At 52.5% G+C, this 19,669-nt stretch overlaps 8 protein-coding genes across 8 annotated transcripts in view; 3 read left to right on the forward strand and 5 right to left on the reverse strand.

Annotated features, from left to right (window-relative positions):
* Positions 1-646, reverse strand: part of STEHIDRAFT_126311 (uncharacterized protein) — a gene marked incomplete at its 5' end in the record, with an annotated part of 8,482 nt that extends 7,836 nt beyond the window's left edge. The window contains 2 exons of the mRNA XM_007311134.1: positions 193-233; positions 463-646. Coding sequence (XP_007311196.1) covers positions 193-233; positions 463-646 — 225 coding nt within the window. The remainder of the gene's footprint in view (positions 1-192; positions 234-462) is intronic.
* Positions 647-823: 177 nt separating this feature from the next.
* STEHIDRAFT_69162 (uncharacterized protein) lies at positions 824-2,015 on the reverse strand (the record flags this gene model as incomplete). The annotated part of the gene is made up of 3 exons (XM_007311118.1): positions 824-1,290; positions 1,361-1,448; positions 1,554-2,015. The coding sequence occupies 3 exons, from the start codon at positions 2,013-2,015 to the stop codon at positions 824-826; spliced, it is 1,017 nt and encodes a 338-aa protein (XP_007311180.1).
* A 143-nt stretch (positions 2,016-2,158) lies between these two features.
* Positions 2,159-2,377, reverse strand: STEHIDRAFT_38067 (uncharacterized protein; the record flags this gene model as incomplete). The annotated part of the gene is made up of 2 exons (XM_007311106.1): positions 2,159-2,290; positions 2,345-2,377. Coding segments are annotated over 2 exons (165 nt in total), but the record flags the coding sequence as incomplete, so codon positions are not given.
* Positions 2,378-3,338: 961 nt separating this feature from the next.
* On the reverse strand, positions 3,339-5,159 carry STEHIDRAFT_150865 (release factor). Its single transcript, XM_007311135.1, has 7 exons — positions 5,005-5,159; positions 4,849-4,947; positions 4,338-4,784; positions 4,172-4,276; positions 4,028-4,117; positions 3,793-3,939; positions 3,339-3,661 (listed from the first exon to the last, which is right to left on the reverse strand). Exons 1-7 carry the CDS (start codon positions 5,056-5,058, stop codon positions 3,491-3,493), a joined length of 1,113 nt encoding a protein of 370 aa, XP_007311197.1. The 5' UTR covers positions 5,059-5,159; the 3' UTR covers positions 3,339-3,490.
* A 362-nt stretch (positions 5,160-5,521) lies between these two features.
* On the forward strand, positions 5,522-8,261 carry STEHIDRAFT_172981 (BING4CT-domain-containing protein; the record flags this gene model as incomplete). Its single annotated transcript, XM_007311136.1, has 7 exons — positions 5,522-6,003; positions 6,352-6,456; positions 6,531-6,681; positions 6,747-7,175; positions 7,260-7,523; positions 7,592-7,930; positions 8,005-8,261. 7 exons carry the CDS (start codon positions 5,522-5,524, stop codon positions 8,143-8,145), a joined length of 1,911 nt encoding a protein of 636 aa, XP_007311198.1. The 3' UTR covers positions 8,146-8,261.
* Positions 8,262-10,700: 2,439 nt separating this feature from the next.
* Positions 10,701-14,966, forward strand: STEHIDRAFT_87975 (DUF1929-domain-containing protein). Its single transcript, XM_007311137.1, has 3 exons — positions 10,701-11,295; positions 11,357-11,451; positions 11,933-14,966. Exons 1-3 carry the CDS (start codon positions 11,170-11,172, stop codon positions 14,172-14,174), a joined length of 2,463 nt encoding a protein of 820 aa, XP_007311199.1. The 5' UTR covers positions 10,701-11,169; the 3' UTR covers positions 14,175-14,966.
* A 1,392-nt stretch (positions 14,967-16,358) lies between these two features.
* Positions 16,359-17,021, forward strand: STEHIDRAFT_163448 (uncharacterized protein; the record flags this gene model as incomplete). Its single annotated transcript, XM_007311138.1, has 4 exons — positions 16,359-16,383; positions 16,520-16,614; positions 16,672-16,758; positions 16,812-17,021. The coding sequence occupies 4 exons, from the start codon at positions 16,359-16,361 to the stop codon at positions 17,019-17,021; spliced, it is 417 nt and encodes a 138-aa protein (XP_007311200.1).
* A 1,547-nt stretch (positions 17,022-18,568) lies between these two features.
* On the reverse strand, positions 18,569-19,629 carry STEHIDRAFT_126315 (uncharacterized protein; the record flags this gene model as incomplete). Its single annotated transcript, XM_007311139.1, has 5 exons — positions 18,569-19,026; positions 19,093-19,172; positions 19,196-19,342; positions 19,398-19,545; positions 19,614-19,629. Coding segments are annotated over 5 exons (399 nt in total), but the record flags the coding sequence as incomplete, so codon positions are not given.
* Positions 19,630-19,669: the final 40 nt, after the last annotated feature.

Raw genomic sequence — 19,669 nt, forward strand, 5'->3', positions numbered from 1 at the left:
CACGATTGTCAGTGTCTACAGCTGTTCCTGCAGAGGTAGCGGATCATGAGGAGTTCTCGGGTGGCGAGGAAGCAACGGAATTTGATGGAGCAGCGTAGAGTGTCACTATATCTGAATAGTCTTTGGGCTATGTGTGCTAGGCCCGTTTGTTTTGTCGTTATGCGGACAAAACTACCGGAATAGTATGTTCGATCATTTATGCGTACAATATTCTGCCTGTGGGACATTGCATCCTGTATGCGCACATGAAGCTCGTGATTTGAGGTTTGATCAATAGTGCGGACAAAACTCTTCTGGATATATCTCTGATCCCATACTCGTACAATAGCCTCGCAAATCAACCTCCGATCAAAAACGAGTACAGAAATCGTCTGAAAAGGTGCCACCCGATCCGTGTGCGTACAAGTTGAACCAAAATTTGTCCGGACAAAAAGGGCCATTTCGGGCCATTTCGGATCGGACCTCCATAGGCATATGCCATGCGCCTGCGAACAGTGACCTCGGCAGGCGCTTGCGCAAAATAATTATTTTTGCAAGCACCTACGTTGTTTTCTGAACCATTTACGGGTCCCGTCACGCTCACGCACGGTTTCTGAACCGTGACCCGGGCGAACTTACTGATGGGTGACGTACATTTTTGATGAACCTTTGGTCGAAAAAGTACAGTATATGTAAATGCTGTTAAGCCCGAACATGGCCTCCACCACTGGCACAGCGCCCGATTCCGATTCCGATTCCGATTCCGGTTCAGGCTTTGTTCCGCAACAATGGAATTACTTACCGTGTCGGGAGCCTGAGTGACATGACATAAATCTTCGAAATTTCAAGGCGTGCTGGGACTCAGTGGATCGGGATCGAGTTCTCTACAATAGAGCCCTTCGTGACTGAGAGGGATGGGCTTTGAGCAGGACGACTGTGAGAGATCTGTGGTGGTCTGCGATATCCTGTGCGAAGCCTGAGGGAGTGAATACGGTGGGGGTATATCAAAATGGGCGGTGCGGCAAGATGGTGAAGGATATGAAAGAGAAAGAAGGACAGAGGCCGCACCACGAACGAAACCGGGAAAATATCCCGGCGCCCAGTACGAGAATATATCTGGTTCAGGATTCGAGGCGTTCGACTGCGTGGTGATGGCCACGAAAGAAGGTCCAAATGAATACACATTCTGATGGCCAGATTCAATCCAGTAGGCGAGGCACGGGTCTTCGGCGGGGTCTGAGAGGAATGTGCAGCCGTTCAGGAGAGATGTGTTTTGTTTAAGCTCCCAGATGGCTGTTACTTCGTCGTGATCTGGAGAATAGGGAAGAAAACATGACGGAGTGAGATGGGTGTTAGTGAAACGATGAAAGGAGGGAGGAACCTTGGAGGTTCTTCCCGACTCCCGGCAAGTCTACCACAGTTTCGATCCCAAACAGGCTCAACTGTTGACGATCTCCTATTCCGGAGAGCTAACCGTAGGGTCAGATCGCAACGTGCCAAGAGTTCGATTCTCATCAAACCTACCATAAGCTATTTGACCAACACGTGAGCAAAGGGGGGGAAAGTCATACAACATAAAGCGTGCGTACGAGCTGTGGGCTTTGGAATGTCCCTGCGCTTACAATAACCTCATGTCTCGCGGTGATATTCCTTGTCTGAAACTCCTGCGTCCCACCAGTGGCATTGAAATTACTCGCAACCGGCAACCCTGCCCCTTCAGCAACCTGAACGCCATATGCCCTCACCGCCGTCGTCCCATTCCTAGCCGCCCCCAACTCGTTACAGATTAATACCTTAGTTGCCAGAGTATCAAGGAGGAATTGGAGAGATCCAGAGAGCGTGGCCTCGGACTGCACGTCGATAAGGCGATTATAGACAGAGGACCGGTTGTGGACTTCGTCGACTGTGAAAACGACGTTTGAGACCCCGGCGGCTTCGACGGAGGCGCGGGCGTTGGCATCGAGGATGGGAGGACCCGCGATCGTAAGGGATGCCACGATGTCAATGAGTTCTAGATCTGGTTTGAAGGTATACATTAGCGGTGGATCGAGCTACATGCATGTAACATATATGAAGATCACGTCGTACCTAGGAACATAGGGTTCAAGATGACAAGGTCGGGGTTCACATTTGTCGAGAGCCATCCAGAATAACCGTGGTCTGGACTGAGTGGGAGATATAGGTTTCGCTCGATGAGGGTGAAGTATTGCCGCATCGATTCGTACGACCAGGTAGGAGCGTTGAACATAGCGGCTAGGTTGTCGAAGTCACTTTTGGTATTGGCGATAAAGTTGATGAGGGCGTTATGAAGCTGCAAACATGAGTGTTTAGACCGATTAAGTTTGAAAGCGATGGAAAAGCAGACCGTTGAACCGCCCACGCCACGCGCTCTTGGGTACCTATCGAGAGGACGTTGGAGCAGACGTGAGTTGAGAAAGCGGCCTGACGAACCAAACATCGTTTTTCTGGAATCGAAAGTCGGGTGGGTATTCGTCGAGGGTATAGTTCAACTCTAGTTGAGGATCTGCGGAGATAAATGAAGGTTCTTAGGAAGATGTCCTCCTGCCTAACAATCCCAGTTGTAAACGTGCCGTCCGAAGCCCGGCCAAACATCAAAGGGATAGTAGTGTTGACATTGTAGACTTTATGCCCTGCGTCCACAACCAGAACTAGACAGAGCCACAATCAGTTCTTTTGCATAGATGAAGGCCTGTTAGAGGTTGCTTCACCTGAAAAACCAGCCTCCGCGAGACGAGCGGCCACTGGACCACCGCCAGCACCTGCACCGACGACGATGTAATCGTAGTCAACGGCGTTTTGGTCGGAACAAGAGGGCAGCGACAAAGCCGCGGAGAGCATATAAAGCAGAACGAGTGAAAGGACCGTTATATGGTTAAAGAGCATCAGGAAAGAGAGGTAGAATTTTAGGAAAGGACGAAGGACAGGGCACAGAGATAGATGTTTTATGGTTCATGAAGGTAGCTCTGCGCTCATGCTTCGTTGATGTCAAGGGTTGTAGACAGGAATAGAAAGAAGATAAGTCAATGACCATGACTTGAGAACAGCATGCTAGCGTTGACTTCTGGGGAAAGAACCTTTTCACCTGAGCATGATGAAGAAAGCGAAGTCCGGACAAGACTTAGAAGATGGGTCAGATGGTATGGCCTGAGAACTGGCATCAATAGAGGAAACATCATACTGTTCGAAAGGCGCGCACAAGCATCAGGCTTTGGCAGTCGAATAGAATGCTGTCGAAGCCGTCGCAACCGCCAGAGAGAAATCGTCTGATCTTGGCGGATACTTTCAATGAGTCAGTGCATTGTCATCCTTGAGAACCTGTCAGAGTTGTGAAACTGGGCAGCATGCTCTAAATTGGCCGAGCTTCCGCTTCAAGCTAACGTGGGCAGAGGAGTGAGATCACGACAAGAAGATATATAGATAAATACCCAGAACAACGCCAATGGCCGCTTCCCCCCTTGCCACTGAGAAGGCCGCATGATCTCCAGTGGAACTACTTCGCCCTTCCCTTCTCTGCTTCTTCCCATTCTGCCAACACTTCCTCGACGACCTCCTTCTGATGCCTCTCCTGCAAACCTTCGATGAGGTCTTCGAGCCCATTGCGTTCCATAACGTCCCCCCAGGACATGCCAGATTTGCCCAGCCGATGATCGGTTACACGGTCCTATATCATGCCACGACAGCGCCGTTACGGGAAGAGACAGAGGACGCCAGTTAGTCTAAGAAACCCCAGCGTATAAAGACCAGGTAAAGAGAACGAGGAAGAGATGTGTTGATATAAGGCGCAGAACGCACCTGAGGTAAATTATACGTCCTGATCTTCTCGCTCCTGTCTGCTGTGCGGACGAGGTCGCGTCGTACGGCTCGTCGATCGGCCTGTTCTTTTGTCAGTTTGAGGTCCATGAGACGAGCAGAAAGAACTTGATAGGCGCGTCGGCGGTTCTGGATTGAGCGATGCAAATCGAGTGAACACACGATCGGACGTCGTTAAGCATGACGGGCGGAGGGATAGATGTTGCAATGAACGTACCTCATGTTGGCTTCGTTCGTCTTGCATGGAAACCGTTATTCCGGTAGGTGTATGTGTGAGCCTGATCGCTGACTCAGTTTTGTTAACGTGCTGTAGAATGAAGTCAGTAATCATGTGTGATAAAGGTCGGTAGAAAGGACATGCCTGTCCACCAGCTCCACGAGCACGCATGGTTTCGACTTTGACGTCCTCCTTCTTGTACAGTTCATCGTCTCGATCGTTGGACTCTCCGTCACTCAAAGGAAGAACCTAGCAAGATAATAGCACGTCAGCCATGTTTCAACTTCATGCAAGAGAGGGAGACACATACCACAGCGGCGACAGTGCTCGTGTGCACTCTTCCGCTGGCCTCTGTGGCCGGAACTCTCTGGACTCTGTGCACCCCACTCTCCCATCTGAGAGCCTCATAGGCACCCTCCCCTTTAACTTCCAAGATGACATCTTTCAGGCCACCAGTGTCGATCTCGTTCGCGTTCAGGACGGTCGGCTGCCACTTCCGGTCATGCGAGAGGCGCATGTACATCCGAAGGAGGTCAGAGACGAAGAGTGATGACTCGGAGCCTCCGACACCGGATTTGAGCTCAATCAGGGCAGATAGATGTGCGGTTGATGATGATGAGGAAGATGCGGAGAAGAGAAGGGATGGAAAGGTCGACTGGAGGTGCGCTGTTAAGGAAGTAATGAGGGAATGATGTTCTTCTTGGGCAAGTTCGCGCATGGAAGGGTCATCCAGAAGAGCAACGGTATCATCTAATGCCTACGTGAAGAGCAACGGTACAAATGAGCTGACCATAAAGTAGACGGGGTAAAATGATGAAGACCTTGCGAAGATGAGACCATTCGGACCATGCATCCTTGAGGGGACGGATGCCCTTGAGTTGTTTCGCGACGGAGACGTCTTTCGAGGAGTCGCCTAGTTGCTTTATGTGTATATTAAGTGGATTAACGATACAAACATGCCTGAGCACAAGACATACCTCTGCAAATTCAGCACTGACAGCGTTCACCCTCGAGCCGATGAGGGACAGCATCCGCCCATGATCTTTTTCTAGCTGTTGGAATCGGGTGAGCTCCTCATTTTTCTTCACATTCTTCTTTGCACTAGCGTATCGAGCATGTATTATCGGTAGAGTGTTATTGCTATGAGGGAGCAGCCGCAGAGGACGTCGAGTACATTGGCGGAGAGAGTGCATCGGCGAACGTTGACGCGCTCAACTTGGAATGGCAGAAAATTGGCTTATGTAAGCTGCATTGGGAAATTTGGCAAAGTCGCGCTTGTTCACTCCTCTCATCCAACGAGCTCAAGCCCAGGTACGTTGCGCAAGCCTATGCGTAACCTTTTAGTTATCGAACCTTTATATTATTCTCTGCGATCTTCTACCAGGGTGTGGCCCAATTTTCGTATTCACACCCTCAAGTGGTACGCATGGAGTGCTGTATACTGGCAGTCGCACTCATCGCACCGTTCTTTATTTCTTCAGATTTTGAAGCACCATGGACTCTCTCATCGCAAAAGCCGATGCCCTTCGCCCTCTCTCCAAACATGGCAAGTCAAAAGGTCCACCACCACACAAAAAAGCGAAGACCACACACGACTCTTCCACATCCTCCTCCACCCCACATACACACGTCTTCAACGCAATAAACTCGCAGACATCCCTCCCAAAGTCACTTCGTCCCTCTTCAAATGAACCCGCACCATCAAAAACGCATTCGCACATCGCCAACAAAAAGCTTCGGTCTCACCTCGATCGTCAGTCCGCACATGCCACTCGCGCGAAGGCACTGGTGCAGGATTCAGCGTTACTTTTGCCGGAGGATGCGGGGTTGATGCAGGTGGAGGGAGAGATGGATAGGACGTGGAGGATCAGTCAGGACGAGATTGTGAAACAGGTGGGTGCAGAGGCGGCGAAGGGGAGGAAGGAGATGGTATTGGATGGTGGGCCGTACAGGTCGAGGTACAGCCGTAATGGAAGGTGCGTTGGACCCATTTCCTTGTGCACGTCCCACTGTGTCGATTCTTTCGGCTCGTATCACCCTCGGTCCTCGTATCTGTAACGCCTGTGAAATATTTCCTCAAGTGTGGCGCAGTGGACCCTTTATAACCACTGTCATACGTCCTTGGCTTGTAATGTCATGCAGTTATGATGAGCGTATGGATTCTCGGGATCCATCCTGAGCTCTGTGTTTTGTTATTCATTGATTGAACTGCCCAACCACGCATGTGCCACAATCATGGCTACAAAAACGCTCTTCAGTTGCCGGGACTAGCGCTTTTATACTCCTCGGTTTATGATCTTGCTAACTTTGGTTTTTGTTGCCAGACACATGGCCATCGTCGGTTCAAAGGGCCACGTCGCCACATTCGACTGGCAAACGGGCACCATGCACTCCGAACTCCAATTGCAGGAGACCTGCCGCGATATCACGTATGTCTCATCCTACCATCCCTTCTACTTGTCGTTCAGATATTTGCTGACAGTTATCATGGCTAAACTTCCAGATTTTTGCAAGATCACTCACTCTATGCTGTGGCTCAGAAGAAATACGCCTTCATCTACGACCGTGATGGCGTAGAGATGCATCGCCTAAAATCGCACATCGAGCCTACCAGACTCGAATTTCTGCCGTATCATTGGTTACTCGCTTCCGTGGTTCGTCCTTCTCATTCCTCACAATATTCTCCCTCGAATCACCCTGACTGAATGCTGATCGACAGGGCAACACCGGCCACCTACACTACCAAGACACCTCCACCGGCACCCTCCTCCAATCGCACGCCACCCACCTCGGCCCCACTCTCTCCCTCGCCCAAAACCCCCACACAGCCGTCCTCTACCTCGGCCACACAAACGGCACCGTAACGCTCTGGACGCCCAATCAATCCACACCGGCCGTTCGATTGCTAGCTCACATGGGGGGCGTAGTCAGTCTTGGTGTGGATCCGAGTGGAGTCGGGGGTGGGGGCGGGAGGTATATGGCTACGGCGGGGAGGGACGGGGTGGTTAAGGTTTGGGATTGTAGGAATTGGAAGGGGGCGGTGAGGAGCTGGGGGGTTAGAGGTGGAGGCGCTGGGGGTGTGGGGGAGATTGAAGTTGGGTGGAGTCAGAAGGGGGCGTTGGCGGTCGCGAGTGGGGGGAGCGTTAATGTGCGTTTTTTATGCTGTCTATCTATCATGTCTTTGTGTGGTTTGTTGACTGACTATTTGCGCGGCTTTGTTATGCTACGTCAGGTCTACACCACCCCCTCTCTACATTCCCCCCATCCCCACCCAAACCCCCCACCTCTCTACCTCACCCATCCCATCCCCCACCGTCCCCTACACTCCCTCCGATTCTGCCCCTTCCAAGACATCCTAACAATCGGCCACGCAAACGGGCTCTCAAGCATCCTAGTACCCGGAAGCGGCGAGCCGAACTTCGATAGTAGCGAAGCCGATCCGTTCGAGGGCAAGAAAGCAAGGCGGGAGAGGGAGGTCAAGGGCTTGTTGGACAAGGTACACATCGTTATCATTATTTTTTACCGCACCGCCTTCGGGGTCGTCTAATCTGTTATTAATCGCAGATCCAACCGGACCTCATCACGCTCGACCCATCATTCGTCGGGTCGCTCGCTCCTCCGTCGAAGCTCACAACCTCGGTCGATGGGAATGGGACTCCAACCTCCGATATTCCATATGCTCGCCTGCCACGCATCGATCGTCTTCGTGTTTCGGGTAAAGTCGACTCTACCGAGGATCATTCCTCCTCTGACGATGAAGACGAGAAGGAGGAGGTCGGAGATGGTGGAGAGGGGAAGAAGAAAGACAGAGAGGAGCGTGAGAAGCGGAGGATGCGAGGGAAGGGTAAGAGTTTGAAGAGATATTTACGAAAACAGAGGAAGAACGTCATAGACCCCAAAGCCGTACGTTTTCAATCCACTTTGTTTTTTTTTTTGGGCAGCACTCGTTTGCTCATACTAGTGAATGCGAATACAAGGTTGCCATCCGTGCGAAACTGGAGAAGGAGAAGACGGAGAGGAAGAAAGCGAGGGAGGCGGCGAAGGCGGCGGAGAATGGCGAGCCTGGCGCGGGGGAGAGGAAGTCTTCGGCGCTCGACAGATTCAGGAGGGCTGGCTGAGTGCGCGCGGTGATCAGATCATGCCTTTGATTCCACGTCTAGCGTACATATCCTGCTCATGGTGTTTGAATCTTGAATCTTCTGAGATCCTCTGTAGCTATGATGTTCGTGAGAACCTTTGACTGGAAAGGCTGGCATAGTCTAAGTTTGTCTGTCAAATGAAAGGGGATTGCGTTCGCCATCGTATTTCTCGTAAAGGACGGTACCTCTGAATCAGCATGGCTACATGGACGAAACTGGACCGCATGGAAAAAATCTCTGGTCAAAGCCCTTTTCCCAAACTTGCATCCATTTACTACGTGCCCAACAGGTGAACAGGTGAAGTACTCCGTCTCCGGAGCAGTGGCGGCATATGTTTCCGTAGTTCAGGGGATAAGTAGCAGATTATCTGGCGATTGAGTCGATGCAACCGCTGTAACTTATGTCTTGACATTCTGCGGGCCATGTCGCTGCAGCCCACCATATCACCATCCGACATCCAACATCCGACAAAAACAAAGACCCATACGGATCAATGCCCGCGCTGGCCTTCAAAAACACGAAATGTCGAACAAAATATAACATGACATGATAGATATATGCCAGTGTACTCATAACAAGACCGTACGGCTGTTAGCTTCCCCAAGAAGGGTCCTAGTCTCCTGCCAGTGGGCCACGAAGAGGCCTTCGCCGGGAGCTGAACTGTGCTCCCTATACCAGTAGGAAAAAAAAAGGGGAAGGGGGAGGGGTAAAAGGGTGAGTACTTGAGTACTGGAGTCGGGAGTGAGTGGATGCATCATGCGAGGCTGATCATCACGCCCGACTCGAAACGAACAACTTGTCCGTAGCCCGAACCAAACTGTTTTAATTTATTCGGTGCGATCTGAATCATGCCTAGGCTAGGGCAGAGTACCCACCCACCCGTCCACAACGAGCGAGAAGGAGAGGTTGGAAACTGTTTATCCGGTTCATGCCTGAGGCAGAGTACCCACCCACCCACCCACCCGTCCACAGGTGACAGCTCAAGAAAAAAAAAGCGAACGAAGTTCGAACCAAACTGCTTATAATAATATAATTCGGTGCGATCATGCATCATGCCTAGGGCGGATTACCCACCCACGAACGAGAAGAAAGAAAAGAGAACGAGCGGATCGAACCGTGAACAAGTGGGATCAGATTACCCAATTAAACCATTCACGACCGCAGATTACCCACCCATCCATTCACGACCGCAACTTACCCATGGCCACCCACCCACCCATCCACGACCACGACCCGAACCCGAAACCGAAACCGACCGAACGAACGAAGGTGAAAAGGGTACTGTATAGCAAAAAGTAGAGCCGGTAGGTAGGGTGCGATCATGATCATGCATCATGCCTAGCTATAGGGCAGATTAATATTACCCAGACAGGAATCGACATCGACACGCCTTGACAGGAAGTTGCCTGACCGGTGGAGATTCACCCACCCTCCCAGGTCATCACGAACTCGAGAGACGAACGCCTCCAAACCGGTTATAATACAATTAAACCGTCACGTTCATCATTAGCATGCCATGCCATGCCATGCCTAAACGCCCGCTCCCATGGCATTTATATGCCAGTGCGTATGAACGAACGCGGCGAAGGGAACTTGAACGGGTACATACATAGTTCTTGAGCACGCGCATATAATCAACAATCCGGCTGCTGTCCGACTGGGGACGAAGTGCGGTCAGATATATGCATACTTATTATGAGCCACCCACGAGTCACCCATCCACTGCGACCCCAAACCGAACGAACGAGCGAACGAACGAACGACAGGCGGGGAAGATGAAAAAGAAAACGAGAAAGAAAGAAGTAAAAAAAAAGCACGCGGTGCGATTGGTGGCATGTCCAGGGCAGAAGGAACATCCACATACCGTGACGCCCGACTCTGAGTCTGAATCCCAAAGGGGAAGAAACGGGTCGTACTGTAAAGTGAAAAGAGGATGGGATAGGCGAACCTCGCTGGGTATATGCGCCTAGGGTGTGTGAACCGTCGGCGATGCGAGCATGCATACCTTCCCTTACCTGGGAAACATGGCTCAATTCTGAGCTGTGTGTTTGAGTTTGAGCGATGAAGGAGTAGACCTGAGTTTGCATGTAGCTCTACGCTTTAAACACAGCACTGCTTTCCTCGCAAAGTTAGACGAGGTCGGGTCCGAAGAGGTTACTATCATGAGGTGACCGGACAAGGGAAGCACGAGGCTACGAACCCTCCCGGACTTTCCCCACCATCCTCTACACAGCCCACGCCCAAAGAAAATCGAACGAGAAACAGAAAAGCACACGTCAGACCCTCGCGTACTCACCCTCCAAAGGCTGAAGCGAATGAATTTGTAGTCGCCACGGCGGCTCGACCCAGTCTCGGCTCGTCCAGTTGCGGTTCGAACACGCCAAGAAGCTTCACTTCCTGCTTAACTCGCCGCTTGTTATAAGTAGTTCAGGAGGGAAGACTGGGGGGAGGAGAGGAAAGGCCGGAGAAATTGCGGGGAGGCCAGAACGGGAGTCTGGAGGGGGCGAGTGATGGATGCGAGTCACGGGGAGAGTCGGAGGGTGGTTACAGTTGGGTAGTGTGGCAACGGGTAGTTGTGTTTATCAATGCCGGAGGAGGCAGGAGGGAGAGGGAGAGAGGTTCGGCATGGCGGGTCAACATTGAGTGTGGCGCAGCGTCGGAGGCGCGGAGAGGACGAGTGTGTTCGGTGGAGAGCGCGGAGACAGGCAGGCGTTGAATATATCGAGCAAATGTTGAGAGGGGATATTGAGGAGAGAGGACGTGGCATTGGGTGTGGCGAGATTAACGGGAAGGGAGAGCCGAGTGTGAGGAGGCTAAATATAGGCGGTTGATCCCTTTTTGACAGTCGCATTTCCCTCTTTCGTTCCTTCCTCTCTTTCCTCCGTCGCCCTTCAACAACCCCTTCGGATCGTCGCGCACCGAAGCCAGCACAAGCCAGACGAGCACAAGTCCTTTAGCATCCACTCCTTCCAACCGACGACGACGACGACGACCCTCTCCACGATGGTCCGCTCCTCGCCCCTCTCCCTCCTCGCCCTCGGCCTCGCATCCTCACAAGCTCCCTCCGCACTCGCTCAATCCGCCGGCAGCATTGAGCAGGTCGGCTCCACTCTCGTCTCTGCAATGATGGTATGTCTCTCTTTCTTTTGCTTTGCGCTCAGCCTCTTGACTTGTCTCCGTCGTCGTCCAGATGTTCCTTGGGAACGAGGAGAAGCTGTACATCCTCGACAAGGCAGAAGGCAACGCCGAGCAAGTCAACGGCCATCCTGCCTGGGCTTCAGTATGGTGCGTTCTCTTTCGTCTCTCTTTCTTTCAATGCCCCGTCGTCTTCGTGCGAACCCCGAGGCTGTGCTGTTCGTTTTCACCGGACGAGACGCGTTTGGGCGTCGTGTCCGCCTCTCTATCCCCGTCGTCCTCCTTCTCCTCGTCACCATCATCCGTATCTTTTCTCGTCCCCCCAAACACGTCCCATGTCGGTACATGTGCGTACCCGTCTTCGCTCCCGGCGTCGCCACACCGCACAGTTCTATATATACTCTGCTCAGAATAGCCGTCGTCTAAGGGTTCAGCGACTGCGACTTGTTATTCTGGGAGTGCTTTGAACTTCAGCACACAGCTCGTCCTTGTTGCACGACTCGTCGTGATGGTCGTCGGCAACCGGTCCATCATTCACCCCTGAACCTGATTCCTCGTCCACCTCTCTGACGAGGGTCCTTCCCTCCCGCCCCCTACGTCATTTCACCGTCCTAACCACTTGACATTCCAGGGACATCAACTCCAAATCCGCGACGGTCATGGACATGGAGACCAACCCCTTCTGCGCCGCCGGTATGCACCTCCCGAACGGTTCCTTCGCCACCTTCGGCGGCAACGGCGCCATCACCACAGGCGGCAACATCGGCGACGACTTCCCCGCCGGCGCCGGGTCCGCTTACTGGGACTCTACCTACCAGGACTACGACGGCACGAAAGCGATTCGAATCATCAACCCCTGTTCGTCAAGTATCTCCGACACGGACCTTAACACGGATTGTACGTGGTACGACTCCCCTACGGGACTGCAGATGCAGAAACATCGGTGGTATCCCGCGGCTGAACCCCTCGCGGACGGGAGCGTCGTGCTCGTCGGTGGGTTCGTGAACGGCGGGTATATCAATCGTAATACGCCGAATACGGACCCGGAGTACAGTAACGGCGCAGCGGAGCCGACGTACGAGTTTTATCCATCCAAGGGGGACGCGGAGGTGATGCAGTTCATGATCAAGACGTCCGGCCTGAACGCATACGCGCACACGTATCTCATGCCTTCCGGGCTCATGTTCGTCCAAGCGAACTATTCCACCATCCTCTGGAACTATACCGCGAACACGGAAACGACCCTCCCAGACATGCCTGACCAGATTGTCCGCGTCTATCCCGCGTCCGGCGCAACGGCCATGCTTCCCCTCACTCCAGCTAACAACTACACCCCTACGATCCTCTTCTGCGGCGGGTCGGACATGACGGACGATCAATGGGGGAACTACTCCTTCCCTATGATCGACACGTTCAATTACCCCGCCTCCACCGACTGCCACACCATAACCCCCGAACCCACCGACGGTTCCGACCCCGTCTACGTCCAAGACGACGACCTTCCCGTAGGCCGCACGATGGGTCAATTCATCGCGCTCCCCGACGGCACCATGCTCGTCATCAACGGCGGCGCGAACGGGACCGCAGGCTACGCAGAGCACACCGCCGAAACGCTCTCCTACAGCGACATGCCATATGGAATGTCACTCTGCGCCGCACCAGTCCTCCAACCCGCGATCTACGACCCTTCCCAACCTCTAGGCAGCCGCTGGTCCACCGCCGGACTCGCATCCTCCACCATACCCCGATTATACCACTCCAGCGCAATGCTCATGCCCGATGCTTCCGTCTTCATCGCCGGTTCGAACCCGAACGTCGACGTCAATCTCACTACCTATTTCCCAACAACCTACGAAGCCGAAATCTTCTACCCCCCCTATTTCGCCGCCACAACCCGACCTTCACCCCAAAACATACCCTCCAAACTAACCTACGGAGGTTCCTACTTCGACATCCTCGTCCCCGCCTCGTCCTACTCCGGCACCGCCAACGACGCCGCCTCCAACACCTCCATCTGGCTCATGCGCGGCGGGTTCACCACGCACGCCATGAACATGGGTCAACGCGCACTCCAGTTGAATAACACGTACTCAGTGCAATCCAATGGAAGTATCATTCTGCACGTCTCACAACCCCCGCCTAATCCGAATTTATTCCAACCCGGCCCGGGATGGTTATATGTCACCGTGAACGGGATACCTTCCAATGGGACTTACGTCCTCGTCGGTTCCGGATCCATCGAAACGCAACCTACCTCCGCCGTCGTCTCCCTTCCCACCTCCGTGCGCCTCGATTCCGCGTCGGGCACCGCGGACGGCAGCGATACCGGTTCGAGTGATTCGAGTGGGGGGAGTACGAGTCATACGGGGGCGATTATAGGAGGGATCGTGGCTGCGATCGCGGCGGTGGGTGTTCTAGGCGCGATATTTGGGATATGTTTAGCGAGGAGACGGAGGGCGGCGGCGCAGGCTGCGGGAGAGAAGGGAGGGTATGCGATGCGTTCGACTTCGCTTGCTTCTTCTGGCGGTGGCGCGGGGGCGGGGTACGCTGCAGGAGGGATGGCAGGGGGGGCGATGGCGGGGAGGGGAGCGGGAGGAGGTGGGATTAGGACGAGCGAGAGTAGTGCGTTTGTGCCGTTACAGGGAAATATGTCCACTGCGTCCTTGAACTCGCCGTACCAGGATAACGATCCGTACTCCGGGGGTGCACCACATGGGGGACAGGGACAGCAGGGGGCACAGAGGTTTGGGGACGAAGATGGGAGGGAGACACCGTTGAGCTATTATGGAGGGACGAGGAGCGGGGAGTTTGATCCGTATTATGGAGATAATGCGCAGAGGATGAGTACGAGTCAGGGGCCGCCGAGGTATTAGCGAGCGTAGCGAGCGTGTGTTGAGCGTGGGGCGAGCTGCGGGGTGAGCGAGCTGATCTGTGGATAGGGAGGGGAATGGACTGTGAGTTTGGGGAGATTGGGTGGTTGGTTGGTTGGTTGGTTACGATGGACGGACGATTTCAATTACTTTTACAAGTCTTTTGATTTTGATTGATTTTGAGCTTTGAGGCGGACCTGATCTGAATTTCTGAATTTTTTGTTTTTGTTTTCTTTCACTTACTTTTACTTTTACTTTTCTCAACACTTGCTCTTTGACCATACCCTACATACCATCTTCCATTTTTTTGATCCATTCATTCATTCGTTCGTTCATTTATTCAGACCAGAGGCAGAGGCAGAGGCAGAGGCAGAGGCAGCTATCCTACCAATCTATCTGAATCACAATCCAATCCAATCATGATGCATATGCTCAGGCGTTCCAGCCGTCCTCCGATCGTCCTCGTACCCCGTCACACTCGCCACTGCCCACCCACTTCGCACATTCGGTCGTTACCCTTTTCGCGCGCACACACACACACACACACACACTCGTAATACTTACTGTCGTTCACTGCTACCTACGCTTGCTTTTGGTGTTACCGTTACTCGAACCCTTACCGTTATCTCCACACGCTTCACGCATATCAACTCATTCAACTCATCCCACTCATACCATCCGTCGCACTCCAATCCATCACATCCCCCCTCCCGACGTTCACTTCAACGTTCACACCTGCGCATACATCCATGAATTTATCCATTATCTTCATATCCTCCATTATCTTCATATCCTCCCTCTTGTCTTTCTCGTCATCTATTCTGAGTCGTTTCTTCTCCGAATTCAGTTCTCCTCGTACGCGCCTCCGTAGTTAATTTGCACTCTCCTTCTCTTCTCGCTCGTACTTTCCTCGTCTTTCCTCGTCCGACTACTGCCTTTTTTCTCCGTTTTCTTCTACTTCTTGTTCTGATGATGCATGATGAATCTGAATCTGAATCTGCAAGCAATTCGAATTCGAAGGATGAAGTCTCGAATTGTCGGATTCGAAGTCAGAACGAAAGAGTTGAGCGTCTTCAAGTTCAGTCACGAAGGGCTCTATTGTAGAGAACTCGATCCCGATCCACTGAGTACCAGCCTCACGCCTTGAACTTTCGAAGATTTATGTCATGTCACTCAGGCTCCCGACACGCGCACGGTAATTTCTTCATTGCGGAACAAAGCCTGAACCGGAATCGGAATCGGAATCGGGCGCTATGCCAGTGGTGGAGGCCATGTTCGAGCTTAACAGCATTTACATATACATGGCTCTCATGTAGAACTTAGAACGCTTTCTCCAAACATGCAGGTGAGGTAACTTGAAATTGTCCTCAACAAGTCGAGAGGCCAAGAGGAAAGCGAGCCGAGATTTTGTGGGCCACGGTGCCACTCGGGAGTCGGAGTGCGAATTGAAAATATTGTATTGTGGCCGGGCCGCGTCTCGTCTTGGACACCGCAGACTCTCGCTCTTACAAGGCACTTGGTTTCGACTTTCGAGGCTTTGGTACTCGAATGGTTGCTCCTTGATATGCGACAGTTTGTTCTTCGATCTCTCGTGGAATGCTCTTTGTGATCATTTGCTATAAGCGGCTTTGTCTCTTGTCAGCCTGGGTTGTCTTGTCTTGTGCGGTGCCACCAGATCATGACACGGCGCGTTTCAACAGGTTATTGTCTGGTCCGAAACAATAGGGATGCAAATGGCATATAAGGCTCTGGCTCTTCGTCTCTGCTCTTTCTCTCTCCCGTCAACATCTCAGCCTCCAACCTCCACTGTCAGACTTCAGTCTGCTCTGTTCATCGTTCGCAAATTACGAGTCGTGTCGCACGACACATATCCACTATGTGCTCCTTGAATGCGTGTCTCCTCTCGGGGTTTTGTTCACTCGTGTTATCCATCACTCGGAGCGGGACGCTAGAGTGGGTGCCATTTAGCCTTCCTATGAAGGTACAGGGGGACCCTGTTGGCATTTAGGTTAGACTACACTTGTGTTCATGAGCCCTTGATTTGTGCGTGTGCAGGACCTGCGAGTGGTTAGTGTCCGTTGCTGCATCATGATCAACCAGCGTCGTGGTTGAATCTTCGGTACGTCTTTACTATTCGTCTGACTTCGGTCTATAAGGCTCATAGTATTCAAGGCCTCATGAATCACCATGATGAAATATCGTCAGGCTGCCGGTATGTTCTTTCAGCTTTACTTTTGCTCTCAGCCGGACGACACCGGAGCGTTTACGAGCACTCACTGGCTCATCCAAGCCCAACGACGCTTACTACATAAATAACTGACCAAACTTCCCCTTTCGTTACCTTCTAGACTTTTCGTCTCAAACCATCGTGCTCAGGACTGCTCGATCGCGAGATGATCTTGGTTCCGGCACTTCAAGTGATTTCACACGTCACCTTTCACCAGTAAGTCGCAGCAAGGAGTCGTTGACCCCGATGATCACTGACACTATTCCCTCTCAGTGGGTCGCACATACACCGGCTTATTGGCAGCGACGACCACGCATCAATAAGAAAAATGATCATGACGACGGATATCTGTGGCAAAGGGTACGTGTCTGCCTTCTGTGTCCCTCCGCACCATATTGACGATATATATATAGGCATCAACAAGCCTTCGACTTTCTTCACCGAGGCCGGGCGCAAGTCTGTCGCTCGCGCTTTCCGTCGCGCAGGCTCAAGCCGTCCGAAGTTCGTCAAATGTCGCCGCCGCCATCGACTTCTTGGACAATCAGCCTCCGCAACAGAGGCTGTCTTTTCCCATCACTGGGTTCGGGCAGGTCGTCAACACGTATGCCTACGTTTCCTCCTAGAGCCTCCGAGTCTGGCTGGACGTACACTCTTCGAAAGTCCTCAGGCTAAGTACTAAACACCTCGATGGGCCCGATGCCGAAATGGTACCATATGTTGCATCTATACGCCAAAACGTCACACTCACCGGAGTCTTCAAAGTGCTCGGACTCGGCGACGCCGGTCGAGGTGTCTGCTTTCTGCTTCCGTGCGGGAATGAGGATGCGTGCTCCTGAGGACGACCGTCGGCTTTGGTTCTGCAACAAACTGGCAAGGAGGTTCCTTGAGGGCTTTCTAAGAGTCTGGATTCGTTGTCGAGCTCTATCGTGCTATAAGTCTTTACCTGTAAGTGCACCAGCGAGTGGTCACGAACCCGATAGGTGTGAGATACCTAGACGTGTCGAGGGCATGCACAGGTTTACCTTGTCTCGCCGTCTTCATAGAGTATCGTCCTCCACAGGCCCTACGTCCGTCACGGTCTTTTACTATATCGTCTGTATCGACGCGCAAAGGGCTCTGAGGATTCGATCATATTCGGAGACCTGTACGACAAAGTTCTCTCTAGCGTAGATGGTATTCCGGCGTGGATACCGTCTTCACTCGATCTCCTTCAAGAGCACGAGTTTTCCGGCATGCATTTGAGCTGCCTCGCTGTGGCCTGTACGTGCCCATGTCAGGCCTTTCACATGCGACCCCCGAGGGAGAGCCGGGACGTTTCTGGGTGTACTCAATTTATCGTGGACAGCACCTCAAAGATCGCTTCCTGTTGTTTGCCCTGCTAGAGATAGGGCTTTGTCTGCAAACCCAGTTCCGTCGTCTCATCACGTCGCGAGAGGCGTTGCCGTTCTCAGGGAGTGCGTAACGGTAACAGAACCTAGCTTTCCCTGTCCAGCACAAAGGATATGGTTCCTCTGTCGTTGTGCTCTGATAACGTCCTTCTCTTTGGGTGTCCAGATGAGACGACCTGCGAGTTCGCCTTGCGGATGGCAGGAGATCACGAAATTGTTTCGTGGGCGTCTGCAGAGAATCACTACGCTCGGATTGGAACAAATATTATGTGCCCGCCATCTCATCGTATTCTTTCACGACGAATGGACTACGCTCGATATTTCTGCACTTGAGGACTCTAGCAATTGAACACCGTACGGTTACTCAAATTTTCAAACTGTCGTGCCGGAGCGACGCGTACAATTCCCGGTGGGATCTACTGGCTCAAAACAGTAGCAGAAGCTTCGGTGTGTGTTCGATCAAGGCCTACGGACAGGGAGGTACAGTGGACAGCCTGAGCCCGAGAGTAAAGGAACAGAGGAACCGCACGGGCAGTAGGATGAATTACAAGCAAGGAAAAGTAGAAGAAATGAGGACTCGAGGCCGGATGTATGAATATAGGTACTCAAATTACATGCGTTGAAATGATATCACACTGGACGTCAGCCAATCGTTGTAGATGGACTGCGCCAGGACGTGATAATACAGGGATCCGACATCACTACAGGAAAAAATCGAATGCGGAACGGTAGCAAAAAAAAATGACGAAAAAAGAGACCATGAGAGAGAACGAGACAAGAAAGGGGGAGAAGGCGAGTAGTACAGGTACATTGACCACAGGTGATGGAAAGACAACACGCTGGACGTCAGCCGATCGAGGTAGATGGACTGCGCCAGGACATGGTATTAACAAAGTACTCCGAAAGAATGTGAATGCAAACAAAAAAACGACGAGAAGAAATGAACCACGAAAATGAAATAAAGACATGAGAAGGCGGGTGATGCGAGTAATACACGCACATAGACCACAGGTGTTGAAAGTGCAACACGCTGGACAGCAGCCGATCGCTGTAGATGGACTGTGCCAGGACATGGTCAAAGAAAAAAAGAGTAGCGAAACGAGAACAGGAGCAAAACACAAGAAAAAATGGTGGTAGGAAGATTCACCAGGACGGATACGTAGACCACAGGCGTGAATAGGTAACGCGCTGGACACAGCCGATCGCTGTAGATGGACTGCGCCAGGAAATGGTCATGCATCTGGTACGAGGAGAGGAATTAGAGGGGAGCAGTGAACTTCGGTCCCATCGAAAAAGCGAAAGAAACCGGGGAGCTGATTGACGGGGTCGCAGGACGCGAGAGGTGGAACCGACCGCACGATGTGAGATCTGTATGGGCAAATCATACTGATGGTCTGAGAGCGAGGAACGCTCCCCAACACCGCCTGATCCGCGAAGATGATGACCTGTGTAGACGCAACACAGGCCTGTTCGAGACGGTGATGGTCTGGGTTGGGGCGTAGGTCTTGAGATGTCCATCGGCTGGGAACGCCTGAGACCTCCTCGCGACCACTAAGCTAAAGTGGTGCGCGCAGGATGCGGTGCGGGATCATCGCCCAGGAGGTAGGCAACAAAGCTGAGCATGAGAGGACTACGGAGGGCGGTTGTGTCTCAGGGCTGCAAGCGGCTCTTGCGGTATCCTTTACCGAGGCGGGGTTCGGGAGACGTAGAGGCCAGGTACATCCGATAAAGTCGAACTCGAGGCTGTGAATAGCGACAACTAACAAGACAATGGCGGGGTCAGAATAGGCGAAAGACATGGGACGAAGGATAAAGGAAGATACGCACACGATATGAGAAAGGCCTCACGGAGTATCAAATCCATAAAACAAGGCACTGACGCC

Source organism: Stereum hirsutum (assembly GCF_000264905.1).
Source record: "Stereum hirsutum FP-91666 SS1 unplaced genomic scaffold STEHIscaffold_24, whole genome shotgun sequence".
Taxonomy (NCBI): domain Eukaryota; kingdom Fungi; phylum Basidiomycota; class Agaricomycetes; order Russulales; family Stereaceae; genus Stereum; species Stereum hirsutum.

Excerpts from the sequence above, each read along its gene's own strand:
- STEHIDRAFT_150865 (XM_007311135.1), bottom strand. The coding sequence starts at position 5,058 with ATGCTGTCCCTCATCGGCTCGAGGGTGAACGCTGTCAGTGCTGAATTT. Across the intron at positions 4,118-4,171 it reads CTCGTGGAGCTGGTGGACAG|CACGTTAACAAAACTGAGTC; the intron begins GCATGTCCTTTC and ends TTCATTCTACAG. Across the intron at positions 3,940-4,027 it reads ACGAACGAAGCCAACATGAG|AACCGCCGACGCGCCTATCA; the intron begins GTACGTTCATTG and ends CGCTCAATCCAG.
- STEHIDRAFT_87975 (XM_007311137.1), top strand. The coding sequence starts at position 11,170 with ATGGTCCGCTCCTCGCCCCTCTCCCTCCTCGCCCTCGGCCTCGCATCC. Across the intron at positions 11,296-11,356 it reads CTCTCGTCTCTGCAATGATG|ATGTTCCTTGGGAACGAGGA; the intron begins GTATGTCTCTCT and ends GTCGTCGTCCAG. Across the intron at positions 11,452-11,932 it reads CCTGCCTGGGCTTCAGTATG|GGACATCAACTCCAAATCCG; the intron begins GTGCGTTCTCTT and ends TTGACATTCCAG.